The sequence below is a fragment of the Mus musculus genome, chromosome 16 (genome assembly GCF_000001635.26).
Source record: "Mus musculus strain C57BL/6J chromosome 16, GRCm38.p6 C57BL/6J".
NCBI lineage: Eukaryota > Metazoa > Chordata > Mammalia > Rodentia > Muridae > Mus > Mus musculus.
In genome coordinates, this window is record NC_000082.6 from 44063714 (window position 1) to 44080589 (window position 16876).

Sequence of the window (16876 nt, forward strand, 5' to 3'; positions counted from 1 at the left end):
TTCCGAAGGTCAGGAGTTCAAATCCCAGCAACCACATGGTGGCTCACAACCATCCATAACAAGATCTGACTCTCTCTTCTGGAGTGTCTGAGGACAGCTACAGTGTACTTACATATAATAAATAAATAAATCTTTTTAAAAAACGTACAATAAAATCTAATAGAACAGGCAGGCGATAAGAAGTAGGGAGGCAGGAAAACTGTGACTTGGGGATCAGCCTGACCACACTCAAGTTCAAGACCAGACTTGGGCAACAGGGAGACTCTGTCTCACGAGGGAAAAGGGGGAAAAAAAGAAAAAAGCAAAACAAACAAAACATCTGATAAAATTTTGTTTCTCTTTTATACCAATAAAACTCACTACGCAAACACAATTAAGTACTAGAACAAACAGAACTAGATAGAGCCCCGTGGAGAGGCACAGCCTGGTTTCTAGCATTGGCACCTTAGAGTAAAAATACGAGGGGTTTGGAGAGGTGGTTCAGGGGTTCAGTGTTCAGTGTGCTTTCTGTCCATGCAGAGGACCAGCGTTCATTTCCCAGAACCCTCATCAGGCAACTCACAGTCTCCTGGAACTCAAGCTTCCACCAGTACTACACTTAAGTGCACAACCTTGCATTCACGTTCACACACACACACACACACACACACACACACACACACCTCTAAAAATTATCATTTAAGGAAAATAGTGGTAAGGATACTGAAAAGTGTTCGGGTGAACAGTGTTAACATCTACTTAGGCTTGAAGGATGGATGGTAATAGAAGCCACCAATTAGAAGAAGAAAAGGCGCTCAGGGCTGGGGTGGTAGCAGGTTGTGGTTATAATGTTAAGTGTAAGAGCAGGTGACTGACTAGAGGAACAAGTTAAGACCACAGAGTAAGAAAAGCAGAGGCTTGGAATTGAAACAAGAATTACTGAAAGAGTAAGACAGTAGCAAAGAGAAAGGAGATGATAAGCAAGGACCAGAGTTCTTCAATAGGAAAAGAAACCTCAGGCAGGAAGGGAGGCATGTGCCAGCAATCATGGCACTAAGGAGGTGAGGGGAGCAAGATTGGGAGTTCAAGGCTACCCTCCACTGGACCTTGCTACATAATGAGTTTGAGGCCTCAAAACCAGCATCCCTCAAAAAAAGAAAAAGAAAAAGAGGAACATGAACTGTGAGCTGGTGGAAGGGTCTAATACTTCTATTAGAAGCCTCAGGTACAGTTCTCAGTCATGAATTTCCAAGCTGGGATTTAAAGAAAGAATGAAGGAAAGAAAGAGACCTGCCCTGTCCCTGGCTTTGGTGGCACTTGGGTGACCATCACTGCATGACAGTTCACTCCGAACCTTAGTATCAGAGTGTGAGAATAGGTATTCACTATCTCTTGTGATTTCCATGGCTCCGAGATATGGAAACAGCACAGGTGGAAAGCTCTGGCTCATGGTCGATCTTTCACAAGACTGCGCTAGGTGATTATAGGCAGCTCCAAGCCATTGAACCACCTGGCTGAGGCTGATCCTGAGCCGGGAGGATCCACTTTCAGAGAGTCTCACTCACAGGGCTGCCAGCCTGGCACTGGCTCTTGGTCTGGGGCCTCGGTTCCTCTCTGCTAGGGCTTCTCCACAGGACAGCTTGAGTCCTCATGCTGAGGCCGAGCCTTTCCTCAGAATGTATGATCCAAGAGACCTAGACGGAAAGTACAATGCTTTCTATGACCTAACCTTGGAAGCTGCATCTGTTCACACTGCATTCTACCGGGGTCGGTCTGCACTGGGTCACTAACAGGGACAGGACCACAGCTACTTCTGGTGACACTGGAGAAAAAAACCAAAACAACCTGAGTGGGCTGCAGAGAGAACAAGATCCTCAGAGGAAAGGCAGGAGGCCGTGGAAGTTTAGAGAATTTTCACAGAAAATACAGAGAACTTAGAATTCAGTTCATGTCTCACCTGGAATCCCATAGAACACTTAGGAAAGAGGCTGGGGGTTGGAAGCTGGAGAGTGGTGATAAAAATAGGAGTTGAAAGAGTATATGTGCACTGCCAGGACCAAACACAATCCTAGGACCTCTTATGTATCCTGTCCCATAGAGACCCATTGGGCCAGGCTGCTATTCTACTGTTGTGCCAGGGAAATGTTAGTGATCCCCCAAAACTCACACAGGAGCCGATCTGATGTAACTCACGGTAGGGTCTTTATTCTATTCGAGCTAGCTTCCCCACCCCCACCCCCAACGCACTACCATCATGAAGGGCAGTAGTTTTGGTGATGGGGGAGTCCCGAATGTCTGTTGGGGTAAGACTTTATAGTAAGCAACAACAAGGAATACGTGTTCAAGCATCTAATTGGAAAGCTCCTGTGGCCTTTAACATGATTGGTTGGAGCTGGGAATCGTATCATAAACTTAACTTCTGCTCCCCTCTGCATTGGTGGTCAGGGCTGGGCTTGTAACCTGGGGGTGCAGGTTTGCTGGGAGAATAACCTGGAGACACTGGTAAGCCGGGCAGTGGTGGCGCACACCTTTAATCCCAGCACTCAGGAGGCAGAGGCAGGTGGATTTCTGAGTTCGAGGCCAGCCTGGTCTACAAAGTGAGTTCCAGAACAGCCAGGGCTACACAGAGAAACTCTGTCTCAAAGAGAGAGAGAGAGAGAGAGAGAGGGAGAGAGAGAGAGAGAGAGAGAGAGAGAGGGAGGGAGAGAGAGAGAGAGAGAGAGAGAGAGAGAGAGAGAGAGAGAGAGAGAGAAAGACTGGTATTCTTGGGGCTTAGCATAAAGACAGGAGTTAGGTTCCGGTTTTGTTGGGGGCAACTTGGAAACTAATGCTCGGTACCAGCCTCTTAGTTTACCAGAGTTCAAACTTAGGTCAGGTTCTCCAAAATGGAGTCTGAATTTGAAAGTTTTGGCATCTCACTACATGTTTTAAATTTACTCTTTACTAAGTGAAAGTTCCCTGAAGTATAGTTCTCTAATTTACGTTTCATCTCGTGAAGAGTTTTAAGGAATTTAGAAGCTTTGCACTGTCGTGTTTTGTCTTGTTTTTAATCTTATGAGACAGGGTGTCATTAAATAGTCCAGGATAGCCCAGAACTCCTAGAAATTTTATTGCCTCAACTCCCAAGTGTTTGAGATTACAAGTGTGTGTGCCACCACACCTACCTTCAAAAATCCTTAACAGTCAGTCTGATTAGCTTCCATCCAAAATTCTCAAGAAATGCCACTAATAATTTTGAATCTCATATTACTAGTCTTGTTACTGCATAAAAGTGAGTAAATACACGGGGTGGGATAGCTCAGGGCTTAAGTGTACCCATCCAGTAGTTACAACGGTCTCTGATCCTAGTCTAACACCCTCTTTTGGCCTCCATGGGCACCAGGCACACATGTGGTGCATATGCACACATGTAGGCAAAACATTCACATACATAAAAATACATCTTTTTAAAAAGCATATCTGTACATCGTTTAATTTTATTCCTAACCAAAACTAAAGAAGAATTGTACACAGACAGAAAGGACGAGAAAGAAGGCAAACGCGAGGAAATTTTGTAAGCTTTGAAGCATGTAGAAGAGGATTCATAAAACGGAGAAAGCCAAGTCTCAAACGGAGTACGGGGAAAGCCTGAGGACCCACCGACTTGCACCAGAATCCTCAGAAACCTGGGGACCAGCTACAGTAAGACGCCTCTGAAACTAGAGGCCAATGAGAAGTGTGCACTCTCGATCATCCGCTCCTCTCCTGTAGCAAACTAAACTTTTCAGATATACAACGCATCCTTAAAGCCACGGCTTGCCAAGAAACCGTTTATTGAGAAACAAACCAAAATGTGGAATGCAAACAATGGAAAACAGAGAGCAATGAAGAGAACTGCCAAGAAAATGCTGCAGGCAGTTTTTAGAATGGCCAGTGTGGACTGGCTCTGGAAGGTGACCAGTGTAGACTGGAGCAGGCCCACCTAAGAAAGAATCTAGATGAGCGCATCTTCTCCCAGATCGCACAGCCTCCTCCCTTCCTGTTCACAGAGGGAATTCTACCATGAGCCGGAACGCGCCCTTTGGCTTCTGTTTCCTTCCTTGGTGTTCTGCTGCTTTAGCCTGCAGTGTTTCCTCTGTCACTCCTGAAAGCTGGAGGCTGCTGCAGAAGGTTTGGGAATAGAAAGCGTTAGACATTCTATTCTCTGGGCATTATTTCACCAAATACTCATCTTTTGGTCAGTTGCTCCAAGTACCAGGGACTTGTGCCTTCTAGGACAACCTCAGACACCGCACACTTACTTCCCTGGAAAGATACTCATAAACTCGCCAGGAATCTGAAGTCAAATCATGGCCCACGGGCACAGATGGGTACAATTTCTCTGAGAACCTCTATGTCCGTGTTTCTCAGCTGGTAAGTCGAGACCACTGGAAAAATGCAGTGATTTACAGTATAATCCCTAAGTTTCAAAATTACAGGTATGAAGTAGCAACAAAAATAATTTTATGGTTGATGGTCGGGGAGTGATTCCCAACATGAGGAACCATATTAAAGGGTCCCAAAGTTAGGAAGGTTGAAAAACCACTGACCTACGTAATAGTGCAAAAATAAGTGACTTTTGTCATGAGGTAAAATTGGTTCTTGCTATACAGATCTTCTTCTTTACATTAATATAGTTAGGGATACAGGTGTGAATGACCCAGCTCTAAATTAAAACAGGGACTGATTAGTGCAAAAGTCAAAGAAATGCAAAAGTCAAAATTTAATTCTTTGGGGGAAAGAAAATGGAAGCAATTGGGTAGGAACACAAAGAGGTTTTCTATGTTATACCAATGTTCTATTTCTCAAACTATCCATGATACATATTACACATATATTAAATAAAATGAACAATTAACAAAAGCAATGGTCATTTAACATAAACATTGCCTGCAGCTGTTGTTTGTTTGTTTGTTTGTTTGTTTGCTTTTTGTCCTGAGACAGAGTTAAACCATGTAGCCCTGGCTGGCCTAGAACTTTCTATACAGACCGTCTGTCTTCCAGTTCAGAGATTCACAGGCAAATGCTAGGATTCAAGGCAGGCAGCATTCTGCTTGGCCTACATAATTGCTTGTTGGGTGTTGCTTAAGAAAATTTTATTATGAATTGTATATATTTTGTAAAATGAAAGCCACCAGAACTAACTCACTACCTGAGAGGAAAGACACAAGAAAGAGTAGAGGTTTAGGAGAAAATGGGTAGAAATAAAGGTAAGATTTCCTGGAGCAGAAACACGAGTGCCGTGGGCTAGAATGTAGAGCGTTGAAATAAGGTTTAAGCATAAAACTGAGATTAGGATTTGAATCAAAAGGAAAAGGAAGAAAAATAAGCCAGTAGAGTTCCTAGGTCGCTCGCTCTGGGTTCCTCTATGCATGTTTCATTAAACTGTGAATTATTTAAATCCATCCTGAGCCAGTTTCTAAGATGAGATGTCTTATGCTATCTAACGCTGCACTATGACATCTGGCAGTAAATAAACAGGTACAGCTACCTTGACTGCCATTTCTCTGGGTAGCCCTGACTGTCCTGGAACTTGCTCTGTAGTCCAGACAGGCCTCAGACTCCTAGAGATCCACCTATCTCTGCCTCCCAAGTGCTGGGATTAAAGATCCATGTGCCACCACTGCCCAGCAGGTTTCTATGAATCTTGTAAACTACTTTGCTAAAGCAAGGGTATAAGCAATGTTTCCCAACAGTTATCAACAGTTTAGTTAGATATCACAAAATGTATTGAATTTTTTTTCTAATTTGTATTTATTCTTTAAAAATATCATATATGGGCAGCAGCGCTGGTGGTGCATACCTTTAATGCCAGCAGCACTCAGCAGAGGAGGCAGAGGCAGAGAGAGAGTCAGAGTCAGAAAGTCAGAGGCAGAGAGAGTCAGAGAGTCAGAGAGAGAGAGTCAGAGAGTCAGAGAGTCAGAGAGTCAGAGAGGCAGAGAGGCAGAGAGGCAGAGAGGCAGGCAGAGAGGCAGGCAGAGAGGCAGAGAGGCAGAGAGGCAGAGAGGCAGAGAGGCAGAGAGGCAGAGAGGCAGAGAGAGAGGCAGAGAGGCAGAGAGGCAGAGAGGCAGAGAGGCAGAGAGGCAGAGAGGCAGAGAGGCAGAGGCAGGCAAATCACTGAGTTCAAGGTAGCCTGGTCTACAGAATGAAGTAAGTTCTAGGATAGCCAGGGTTGCACAGAGAAACCTTGTCTCAAAAAAAGAAAGAAAGAAAGAAAGGAAGAAAGAAAGAAAGAAAGAAAGAAAGAAAGAAAGAAAGAAAGAAAGAAAGAAAGAAAGAAAGGAAGGAGGGAAGGAAGAAAGAAAGACAGGCAGAAAGAAAGAAAGAAAGAAAGAAAGAAAGAAAGAAAGAAAGAAAGAAAGAAAGAAAGAAGAAAGGAAGGAAGAAAGAAAGGAAGGAAGGAAGAAAAAGAAAAGGAAGGAAGGAAGGGAGGGAGGGAGGGAGGGAGGGAGGGAGGGAGGAAGGAAGGAAGGAAGGAAGGAAGGAAGGAAGGAAGGAAGGAAGGAAGGAAGGAAGGAAGGAAGGAAGGAAAGTTCATATATGTGTATAGTGTATCTTGGTCAAATCCATCTCTCATCCCAGCTTCCTCCAGGACACCCCTCGCTCTGGCCTTCCCATCACATCTCCCTCCTAACTTCATGTCCTATTTATTTTAGTTCAGTTAGTGTTGTCTGTATTCACACGGGTGTGGGGTCACCCACTGGGGCATGGGGAACCTACCAGTGACCACATTCCTAAAGAAATCCATCAACCCCAGCAACCGTCTACTGCAAATAGCTCCTGTACTCAAGCCTCTTCCTAGAAAGCATACATTTTCAGAAATGGCATGATCTATTTCTTTGGCTCTAACATACCACTAGAGTACTATTTAATGAAAACTTCTAAAGACCATTGGCAATTTAGCAGAAATAATTCATGGGTAAATGTCCATTCTGCCTAGGAGAGATAAGAACAGAAATTGTGTTCACAGGAGTGGGGAGATGGCTCTACTAGTACAACAAGCTGTGTTGTACAAGCTTGAAGACCCGAACCCATCTACGAAGACAGATGCACCAATGACTGTCGGCCTTTGTGGACCTATGCAGATCTGTCTGCAAGACCTGAGATTTGAGGACCTTAAAGAACAAAGTAAAGTACAGTCTAATGCTGTAGACAATTGTGCTTTAGCTTCAGTGTGCTTTTATACACGGGTGTAACAAAGAAAGCAACGACGATCCAAGGAAGGTTGTTTGAATTTAGAAAAGCAGGATGAGAGAAACATGTAAACAAATGCCAGTAAGCACATACTAAATATTAACAAAGTAGCCCTTTCCCAGAATTTTCTCAGAACAGACCAATTTAAACACAACGGCTGGGGAAGTTCTATAGATTGTATCTGGGGAAGCATGAAAGCAAGGTGGAAGGTCATATCCAGATTCAGGGCACACTGAGGGCAGCATTCAGCAGATCCATTCACCAGACTGGGTTCTATAGCTACGTCCCAACACCCAATGAGAATAAACATGTCCTATAAATTGAATGCAAATATTTCTCGCAGGAGGCACGGAATCCCATCCAAGAACAATCCAGGGGACAAAATGCACTTGAGGTAAAAGGCCCTCTGCCTTTAATCCTGGACCCTCTCTCACAGTTCCCCGAGGCCTTGCTCAGCCACATTCTGACACTTCCTCCTTTTTTATTTCTTTTTAAAAAAAGATTATTTATGTGAGTATACTAGTGCTATCTTCAGACACACCAGAAGAGGGCATCAGATCCCATTACAGATGGTTGTGAGCCACCATGTAGTTGCTGGGAACTGAACTCAGGACCTCTGGAAGAGCAGCCAGTGCTCTTAACCTCTGAGCCATCTCTCCAGCCCCGCCTCCTTTTTATTTCTTAAAGCAAGAATAGCCAGTGCGGTAGACAAAGCCAAGTTTTCGTGGGCATGCATCTCTGTTTGGAGACATGGACACTCTATGAGACGTATGAAAAGACATATAATAAGTGCAGCACTAGGTGCAAGAGCACAGCACATGATCCCTTGCCACCAGGAGTGGGGTTCCATGACTTGTAAGGCACCAGCAACCCCTTCTGCTGGGGCTTGTCCTGAAATTCCAGGCAAGTGTTTAGAGAAGGTCGGGAAGATTTTATCCCAAGGGGCAAATTCCCAGGCACATCTTGTAAATGATGGTGCAGCTATAAAGGCTCTGTTTAAATCCAGCAGCGGTTATACTGTAACTAGTAATGCTCCAGGCACATCGAAGGGCTAACTGCTTGTGTAAATCTAAGTCCTGTTCCCCCAACCATAAGACTGCTGATTACAGACATCCTGTAATCTGGGTTCTGGTTGTCCAGCAAAATGTGCTTGATGTATAAATTGTCCTGTGACCATCTTTGCTTTCTCTTCCCAGTTAACAAATGGAAGCACAGGAGGATCAGGTACGTAAGCCCAGCACGTCTCAGCAGCAACAGCTGCATTGAACAATGGCAACATAGCAGACCCAGCAATTCTGCAGTCAGACCCTTTCCCTAAGATTTCATCACTTTTTTCCCTTGGGCACTAGTTTGTTTTTTTTTTTCATCCGAGTCATTATTAGGAGGGAGGGAGGGAGGGAGGGAAGGAGAGAGAGAAAGAGAGACAGAGACAGAGAGACAGAGAGATTGTAAACCACTATAATTGTAAACCTGTGCTAAAAATTCACAGTATGAAATTAATGCTATTTTAAGGTAGCTGTATTTGTTGAAAAGGCAGAAGAAAATACAAATATCAATGATAATCTTTACCTCAGGTTTCAAAATGGTACATTTAGAAATAAGCACAGCCTAGAAAACAGAATCTACCTGTGATTTAGGTTCTAGATCAGAAGAAAGACATTGGAGTATACACACACACACACACACACACACACACACACACACACACACACACACACACACACATAATATACACACATATATACACACATATACATATACACATACACATATACCTATACATGCATGTATATGAGGGGACTTGAATCCTCACTTTGGTCAACCCCCAAAACAACAACCAACAAGGGGGATGAAAAGGTGCCTTAGTGGGTTGAGAGCACTGTTTGCTCTTCAAGAAGACCTAGGTTCAATTCCCAGCACCCACCTGGTGGCTCATAACCATCTATATCTTCAGTTCCAGGGGACTCAGTGTCCTCTTCTGGTCTCTGCAGATCCTGCACTCATGTGCTACATAGACAATGCCTATACACATAAAATTAAACTGAAGGGAAACAATTTAAATGAACAACAGTGTTAGATGTCCTGATGGAGAAGCACTGCACTTCTATTTGGGGGCAAAATGCCAGAGAATAAGAGCAGAGTCTTGCATATGCTAAGTGAGCACTCTGCCACTCACTGGCCCACGTCCCTGGCCCTAAAGCCTGCACTCCTCTCAGATCCTTCGAAGGCCTTCTTGTCATGAGCACATCTCAGAAAAATTATACTCTGATCATAGGTGGCATGCCTAGGCAATCCTAGCTGCTCACTAAAAGCATCTATGGAAGACAGAACAGGCAGAGTTCTGTGAGCTGGAGCAGGGCCTCCAACAGAGAAGCTCTCAAAATGACATCGTGAAGAAGTCAACTCAGGTGACTGAGTGAGAAAAGCAGGAGAGAAGACACCCATGGGTGTGTGCCACACCCACTCCAGTGAAGTCTGTGTGACAAGTTCAAAAGCTTGGCCATAGTCCTGAGGCAAAAAGTTTTACGGAAACTTAGTCTCCTGGAACCTTGGCATCCCATAGCACGAATGCTCCAAACTTGTCCTTGCTATAGTTGGTGAATGGTTCTGTGTGCTTTCTTTCAGTATTGTTTTATTATAGGTGCCTCCAAGGAATGATTTGACAAATACCTAAATTAGGTTGAACTTTGCTTCCTGGCCTTCACCAAAGTCCTAGACAGTCCTTGAGCTGACCCTGGGCTTGGAATATAGTAAGAATGCTACCTATTCAGACGAATTGCCTCCAGTATTGAAAGAGAGATAGTGAAAGAAATCAGGCATTACTATCTACTACATAGAGTTAGAAATCTCAGGGCAAGCTTAGCGAAGTAAGTTTAGAATTCTTATTATAGTCATGTATCGCAGACTACATTACTTAATAGAAGAAAGTTCCCCACAAAATCCTTAGCATAGAAGCCGAGTCACTCCCATATTCAGGAATTTACCAAAGTTTAGGAAGAAGATCAGGCTGTGGTTTAAGGAGGAACTAAAGTATTGCATTATTCATGAGAAGGTTAGCTAGAGCAAAACTCCCTAGCACATACTTTCACTAGCCCAGAGGAATAGCATAGTTAGGTATTTACTAAGAGCTGGCTGGTGGTGGGTTAAACAATAAATCAGAACTAGAACTATAGCTTGGGCATGAAAGAAAGCCCTTGCCTCGGAAGCATAAAGACCTCACACCTGACTTCTAAGAATATAGCTAACCTTAGATAGAGCTGACCTTCTCTCAGTTGTTACATTGCCTAGTTCCTGTCAGTCTTTATGTATGCATTCTTCTGTTTTGTGTAGAGTCATTAAGCATCCAGTAACTTCAATACTTTCTTCTGTAATATAAATTTGATGCTTTCTTTGAGAAATTACATTCAGATCAACACTCGCTTGTGTTCATGTCTGTTTGTCACCCCACCAACTCCTTGCCCACCTAGGTACCAGGACCCTGATTCTCCCACGCGTTGAGGGGCCAACTGAGTCCAGTCCATAACAGGTGTGCACCCAAAGTTTAGCCTTAGCCTGATCCCACAGGAACTCTGGGCGTGAAGGCTGCCATAGACATAGAGATCCTGAGGCATGAGGGTTGGGTAGTGTCCTGGAGGGACAGGGGGCCTCCCTCCACTGCCCAATGTGGCAGCTCCTATGGCCCAAGGCCCATTTCAGTGATGTGAGTCTCAAGCAGTCAGCTTCCAACTGACCCAGAAACAGGGCAAGGCTAGTTCTCCAATGGAGACTGCTACAGATCAGTGTGTGTGTGTGTATGTATGTGTGTGTGTGTGTGTGTGTGTGTGTGTGTGTGTGTGTTTGCATGTTTCCCTTTGGTCTAACTCTTCAACATTTACTTTTGACTTAATTTTGACCATTTTAATAGTCTTTAATATATTATTTAATATGTCTGTGTGTCCGTTTAATTGTGTGTATTCTGTATGTATGTCTGTTTGTGTGTGTATGCACATGTATGAAGGATGGAACCCATGTCCTCTCACACAGAAACCATGAAAATGAGCTAAATCCCCAGTCCTCCAACAACCGTCTTGTTAAATATCTATGTATTTTAATTTTTATTTTCAGATAGTCTTACTACTTAGCACTTAGCACAGGCTGGCCTTGAACTTGTGATTCTCCTTTTTCAGCCTTCAGAGTAGGGGGATGACCAACACATGCCACCACTCTCAGCTTGATCATTTTCCTCTTTATCATCCAGAAATAAAATCAATAATTGACATACATGATTTATAAATAAAAGATAACAGGGCTGGAGGGATGGCTCAGCAGGTAAGAGCACTGACTTCTCTTCCAAAGGTCCTGAGTTCAAATCCCAGCAACCATATGGTGGCTCACAACCACTGGTAATGAAATCTGACACCCTCTTCTGGCACGTCTGAAGACAGCTATAGATAGTCTTTGAGCCAAAGAGAGCAGGGACTGAGCCAGAGGAGTTGACTGGAGCAAGTGGGGCAGACCAAAGCAAACGGGAATGACCAGAGCAAGCAGAGGTCCTAAAAATTGAATTCCCAACAACCACATGAAGACTCACAACCATCTGTACAGCTACAGTATATTCATATACATAAAATAAATAAATCTTTAAAAAATAAATAAAGTGATCTTATAAAAAAGATATCATTCAGCTAAAATATAAAAGAAGTGCCATGAAATATGTAACTCAAAATGTCAATGTGCAGGCATTTCTACAAAGAAAATATAATTATGGGGAGTGGAGAGCTGACTCAGTGGTATGCACCAATGTATGCAGGCATTAATTAGTTAATTACTTAAAAAGTAAAGCCAGATATTTATGCTATAACAGTTAGAGTTACTGTGATGCTAACATCCCAAGCCAGAGCACTGAGAACTTGAAAAGCAGCTGGAAAATAAACCAACAAAGAAAATCATGTAGAATATTGCTTCCCAAAATGTTGAACAACTCTTGAATAATTTCCCCCAAGAAATGAAATATACTTTCTCCTTATTGTGCATATTACTTACGCTCCTGCAATTTAAAGCATCTATTAAGAACCGTGCCCAGAATACTGTGTGTTTCTATGGCTTAGTTGTAGACACAGAGAATTATAAACAAGTGCGTAGCTTATGAGATTGTCTCAGAGGACATGGAATTTATGAAGAGTGCATAGTGACTCTACATTCTCTCATGTGTCAAGATGCCTGGCATCTCTGATCCTCACCACTAAATACTGTCACTGGCAAAGAGATCCCTGTGGCACACACATAGACTTCACTGTTTATTTCTGAATCTTTCATTTCCAAAATGACCCCATTGAGAAAACCTGAACTTTAATCTTCGTATGTGTCTACTTGGAATTAAGGCGCTTTTTTTTTTTGTCTTTATTAGGGTTTCTATTGTTGTGAAGAGACCCTATGACCACAGAAACTCTACTAAAGGAAAACATTCAATCGGAACAGTGTATTAGTTAGAGTTTCTATTGCTTCGACAAAACACCATGACCAAAAAGCAAGTTGGGGAGGAAAGGGTTTGTTCAGCTTACACTTCCATATTGCTGTTCATCACCAAAGGAAGTCAGGACAGGAACTCAAACAGTCTGGAACCTGGAAACAGGAACTGATGCAGAGGCCATTGGGGGAGGGGGGGTGCTGCTTACTGGTTTGCTTCCTCATGGCTTGCTCAGCATGCTGTCTTATATAACCAACGACCACCAGCCCGGGGATGGTCCCACCCGCAATGGACTAGGCCTTCCCCCATCAATAACTGATTGAGAAAATGTTGTATGGCTAGATCTCATGGAGACATTTTTTCAACTGAGGCTCCTTCCTCTCTGATGACTCTAGTTTTTGTTGACACACAAATCCAGCCAGTTCAGGCAGGCTTACAGTTTAGAAGTTTAGTCCATCATCATCATTGAGGGAAGCATGGCAGCATGCAGGCAGACTTGATGCTGGAGAGGTAGCAGAGAGAGATTCATCTGCATTGGCAGGCAGCAGGAAGTGTCACTGGGCCCAGCTTGAGCATTGAACCCTTAAAGCCCACCCCCAGTGACATATTTCCTCTAACAAGGCCATACTCTAATAATAGCATCACTCCCTGGTGACCAAGCATTCAAATATATGAGTCTCTGAGGGCCATTCCTATTCACACCACCTTTTGGTCTTCCTAACGGTAGGAATGTGGTATGTGGGCTTGATGGCAGGAGCCATCTTTGACCTGCTGGGCTTTAGAAGAGTTACTGAGGGCTGCCAGCAAGTGGGATCTTTTTCTCCATCAGTTAAAAAATTTAAAGATAGGAAAACATGTCAGCAACAAGTGAAAGTTCAGTGACAAGCCTTACAGACTTTAGACAGAAGGGTTCCCAGAGCTGGACAGCACTAGCTCTGAGGAGTTGGTTATTGGAGTTCAGGTGGCCCCTGGTGACTCTCCCTACTCTCCTATTGGATCTAAGGTGTTCATGGGCCCCTGGAGTAGGGATTGGGACTTTTGCTTCTGAAAGGATGTACTGATAGGATTGGCTGTCCCCGCTGAGATGGACCCCTTGTCTCCTCTGGTGTTAACCAAGAAAGAGAAACTTAAGGCAGAGAAGGAGATGTGGAGACTGATGTCCCTCCCCTCTTTCTTTCCCTGGGGCCCACGGACTCGTTACCTCCCATCCCCAACATCCCCACTCCATTTTAAAGCAGAAATGTGCAGGCATTTGAAAGAATTTGGGGAAATCACAGAAAAAGGAAGGTATCTGGCCTCCCCTTGCCTATCCCTGAAAAAAAAATGCAATTAAAATGGCTCTGTTTTTAACCTTGGTCTGGAGCAGGTTATCTGAGAGGCAGCCTCCTTGCAACTGGAGGAAAAGAATACATTTATCTCTTGAAGACAAACTGTTAGAGAGGAGAGTCTGAATAGACTGTGGAGCCTGCTCTGTTCAGAAGAAATGGAGCATACACCGTTTTCCCACTCTTCATAGTCCAACTTATGGGTGCTTAAGCCCACGTGCTTCTTCAGGTCCTCATGTATTTTGAAGCCTCTTGCATTAGGTAAGCCTTACGTTAAATACCCTTGTTTGCTTCTTCTCACCCAACTCCCATGAATCCATCTTTTGTTTCTCTTCTGCTTAACATGCATAATGCACAGATGATTTCTAGGGAATTCATTTTTCATAAATGTAAGATTTTAGAATGTTTTCTTTTTAGTTGTGTGTTCATGCATGTGCATGCACATGTGGTGTGTGTGTGTGTGTGTGTGTGTGTGTGTGTGTGGGCATGCAGTACCCACAGAGGTTAGAAGAGAACATCAGACTCCCTGAAGCTAGAGTCATAAGCAATTGTAAGTCGGCAGTCATAGGAGCTGAGAAAGAAACTGTGCAAAACCAGAATGTGCTCTTAACCACTGAGCCACCTCTCCAGTGTCTCATAAGGTGAATGTCGGGGATATGGCACAAGTGACTTCTGCTCACCACACAGGCAATCTTCATTCTTTTATTTGCCCTTTTCTTCTTACGTTTTGAGTTATTTTTCTATTTATGTGATAAGACATCATGGACCAATGCAACTTTTACATGAAAATGTTTTGGGGGGTTCACGGTTCTAGAGGGTTCGTTCATGGCCATCACAGTGGGGAGCATGGAAGCAGGCAGGCAAGCATGGCCCAGGAGCAAGAGCTGAGAGCCAACATCCTGATCCAAAGGCATAAAAGGCAGAAAGTTAACTAGGAATGGCATGGACTTTTGAAACCTCCAAGGAGGCCACACCCCCTTACCCTTCCCAAACAGTTCCACCAACTGGGGACAAAGCTTTCCCTTTTGTGTGTGACAAGCTCTCAGGTAGTCCAGGTTGACTCGAACTGCCCATGAATCTGAGTCCCACCTTGAGTTGATCTTCCTGCCTCCATTTCCCAAATGCTGTGATTACAAAACACAATTACATGACACAATGCCCTGTTATAGGCCATTTTCTACATGTAATAGATTGTGACTGATTCGTAAATTGTTTTGAGGAGCTCAAGTAGATTGTCACTGAGTCAGGAGTGAGGATGACTTAATACAGGCAATGTGGTTCATGCGAAATTCCCTTTGGTATAAGGTACCTCAAAGGGCAAAGCAGTAGTGGCGGGGGAGGCAGGGGTACGTTTGCAGTTGTATGAGTTTGTACTTCAGGACCTCTACATAATGTCTGGGTTTTTTTTTTTAATCTTATTTTTTTTTCATTTTATCACTATGACTGACAATCACATGATTCAAATATCCCTAATTATGAAGTACTCTGTTATTTTAGATAGGGTTACTATTGCTCAAAGGAACACCATGACTAAAAAGCAAGTTGGGGAGGAAAGAGTTTATTGGGCTTACACTTCCACATTGTGGTCAGGAAGCCAGGGCAGGAACTCAAACAGGACAGAAAACTAGAAGCAGGAGCTGATGCAGAGGCTGTGGAGAGAGAGCTGTTTATGGGCTTGCTCCTCGTGGCTTGCTTAGCGAACCCAAAACCACCACACCAACCCAGGGGTGACCCCACCCACAATGGGCTGAGCCCTTTGTCATTGATCACTAATTACGAAATGCCTTACAGCAGGACTTTATGGAGGCATTTTCTCAACTGAAGCTCTCCCTTTTGAGATAAGTCTAATTGTATCAGGTTGATATAAAACTAGACTGGACATTGCCACATCTGAAGTTTTTACACACACACACACACACACACACACACACACACACACACACACACACAGAGAGAGAGAGAGAGAGAGAGAGAGAGAGAGAGAGAGAGAGAGAGAGAGAGAGAAAGAGAGAGAAGAGCTCACAGAGGTCAGAAGAGCATGCTGGAGCTGTGAGCTGCTGGACCTGGGGGCTTGGAACCAAATTCCAGTCCTCCAGAAGAGCAGCAAGCACTCTTTTTTTTTTTTTAAAGATGTATTTATTTAATGTACGTACACTGTAGCTGTCTTTAGACACACCAGAAGAGGGCATCAGATCTCATTACGGATGGGTGTGAGCCACCGTGTGGTTGCTGGGACTTGAACTCAGGACCTTCGGAAGAGCAGTCAGTGCTCTTAATCAGTGCACTTAACCACTGAGCCATCCCTCCAACCCCAGCAGCAAGCACTCTTAATTGTTGAGACGTTTCTCCAGCCCCACATGTGAAACTCATTTGATAATGAGTTTCTAGAAATCAGGTCACTAGCCACCTGACAGTCTTTTAAATATATATTTAGGGAGCTCCTTCATTTTACCTAATGCTAAAATAGTTAATCTGGCTTTTAGCTCACAGGTACTATTGCTGAAATACTTGTTGGCAGGCTTCTTTCATGACGCTGGGGCTATCCTCTGATGATTTCTGTAATCTGAGCACTAAGAGATAAAGACGAAACAGATCTGGCCATTTCAGGATGAGTACCAACTCCGGCAATATTTACCCCAGAGCGTCCACCGAAGTGGCCACCTCTAAGTCTCTCCGCCGCGCACACTGATAGCTCTCTCCTCGTCCTGCTTTTGCTCCCTTTCCTTTCTGTTGACTCCTATTGAGCGACTTGTACCCCAATTTCCATTTCAGCTCCTGAAGAACCAGCCTGCAATGTAGTGCGTGGGGACTGCAGCGCTAAATCACTTTTTAAGGGACTGCGACAAAGGGGCTCCGTAACGACTTTAAAATAAAGTGCACGATTTGAAAATAAAGGCTGCGAGTATGGTTTTAT

General features: G+C 43.8%; 1 protein-coding gene across 1 annotated transcript in view; it reads right to left on the minus strand.

Annotated features, from left to right (window-relative positions):
• The window catches only part of Gramd1c (GRAM domain containing 1C), an 85031-nt gene extending 83364 nt beyond the window's left edge, over nucleotides 1-1667 (minus strand). Inside the window, exon 1 of the mRNA XM_011245853.2 lies at nucleotides 1545-1667. Coding sequence (XP_011244155.1) covers nucleotides 1545-1631 — 87 coding nt within the window. The 5' untranslated portion in view covers nucleotides 1632-1667. The remainder of the gene's footprint in view (nucleotides 1-1544) is intronic.
• Nucleotides 1668-16876: the final 15209 nt, after the last annotated feature.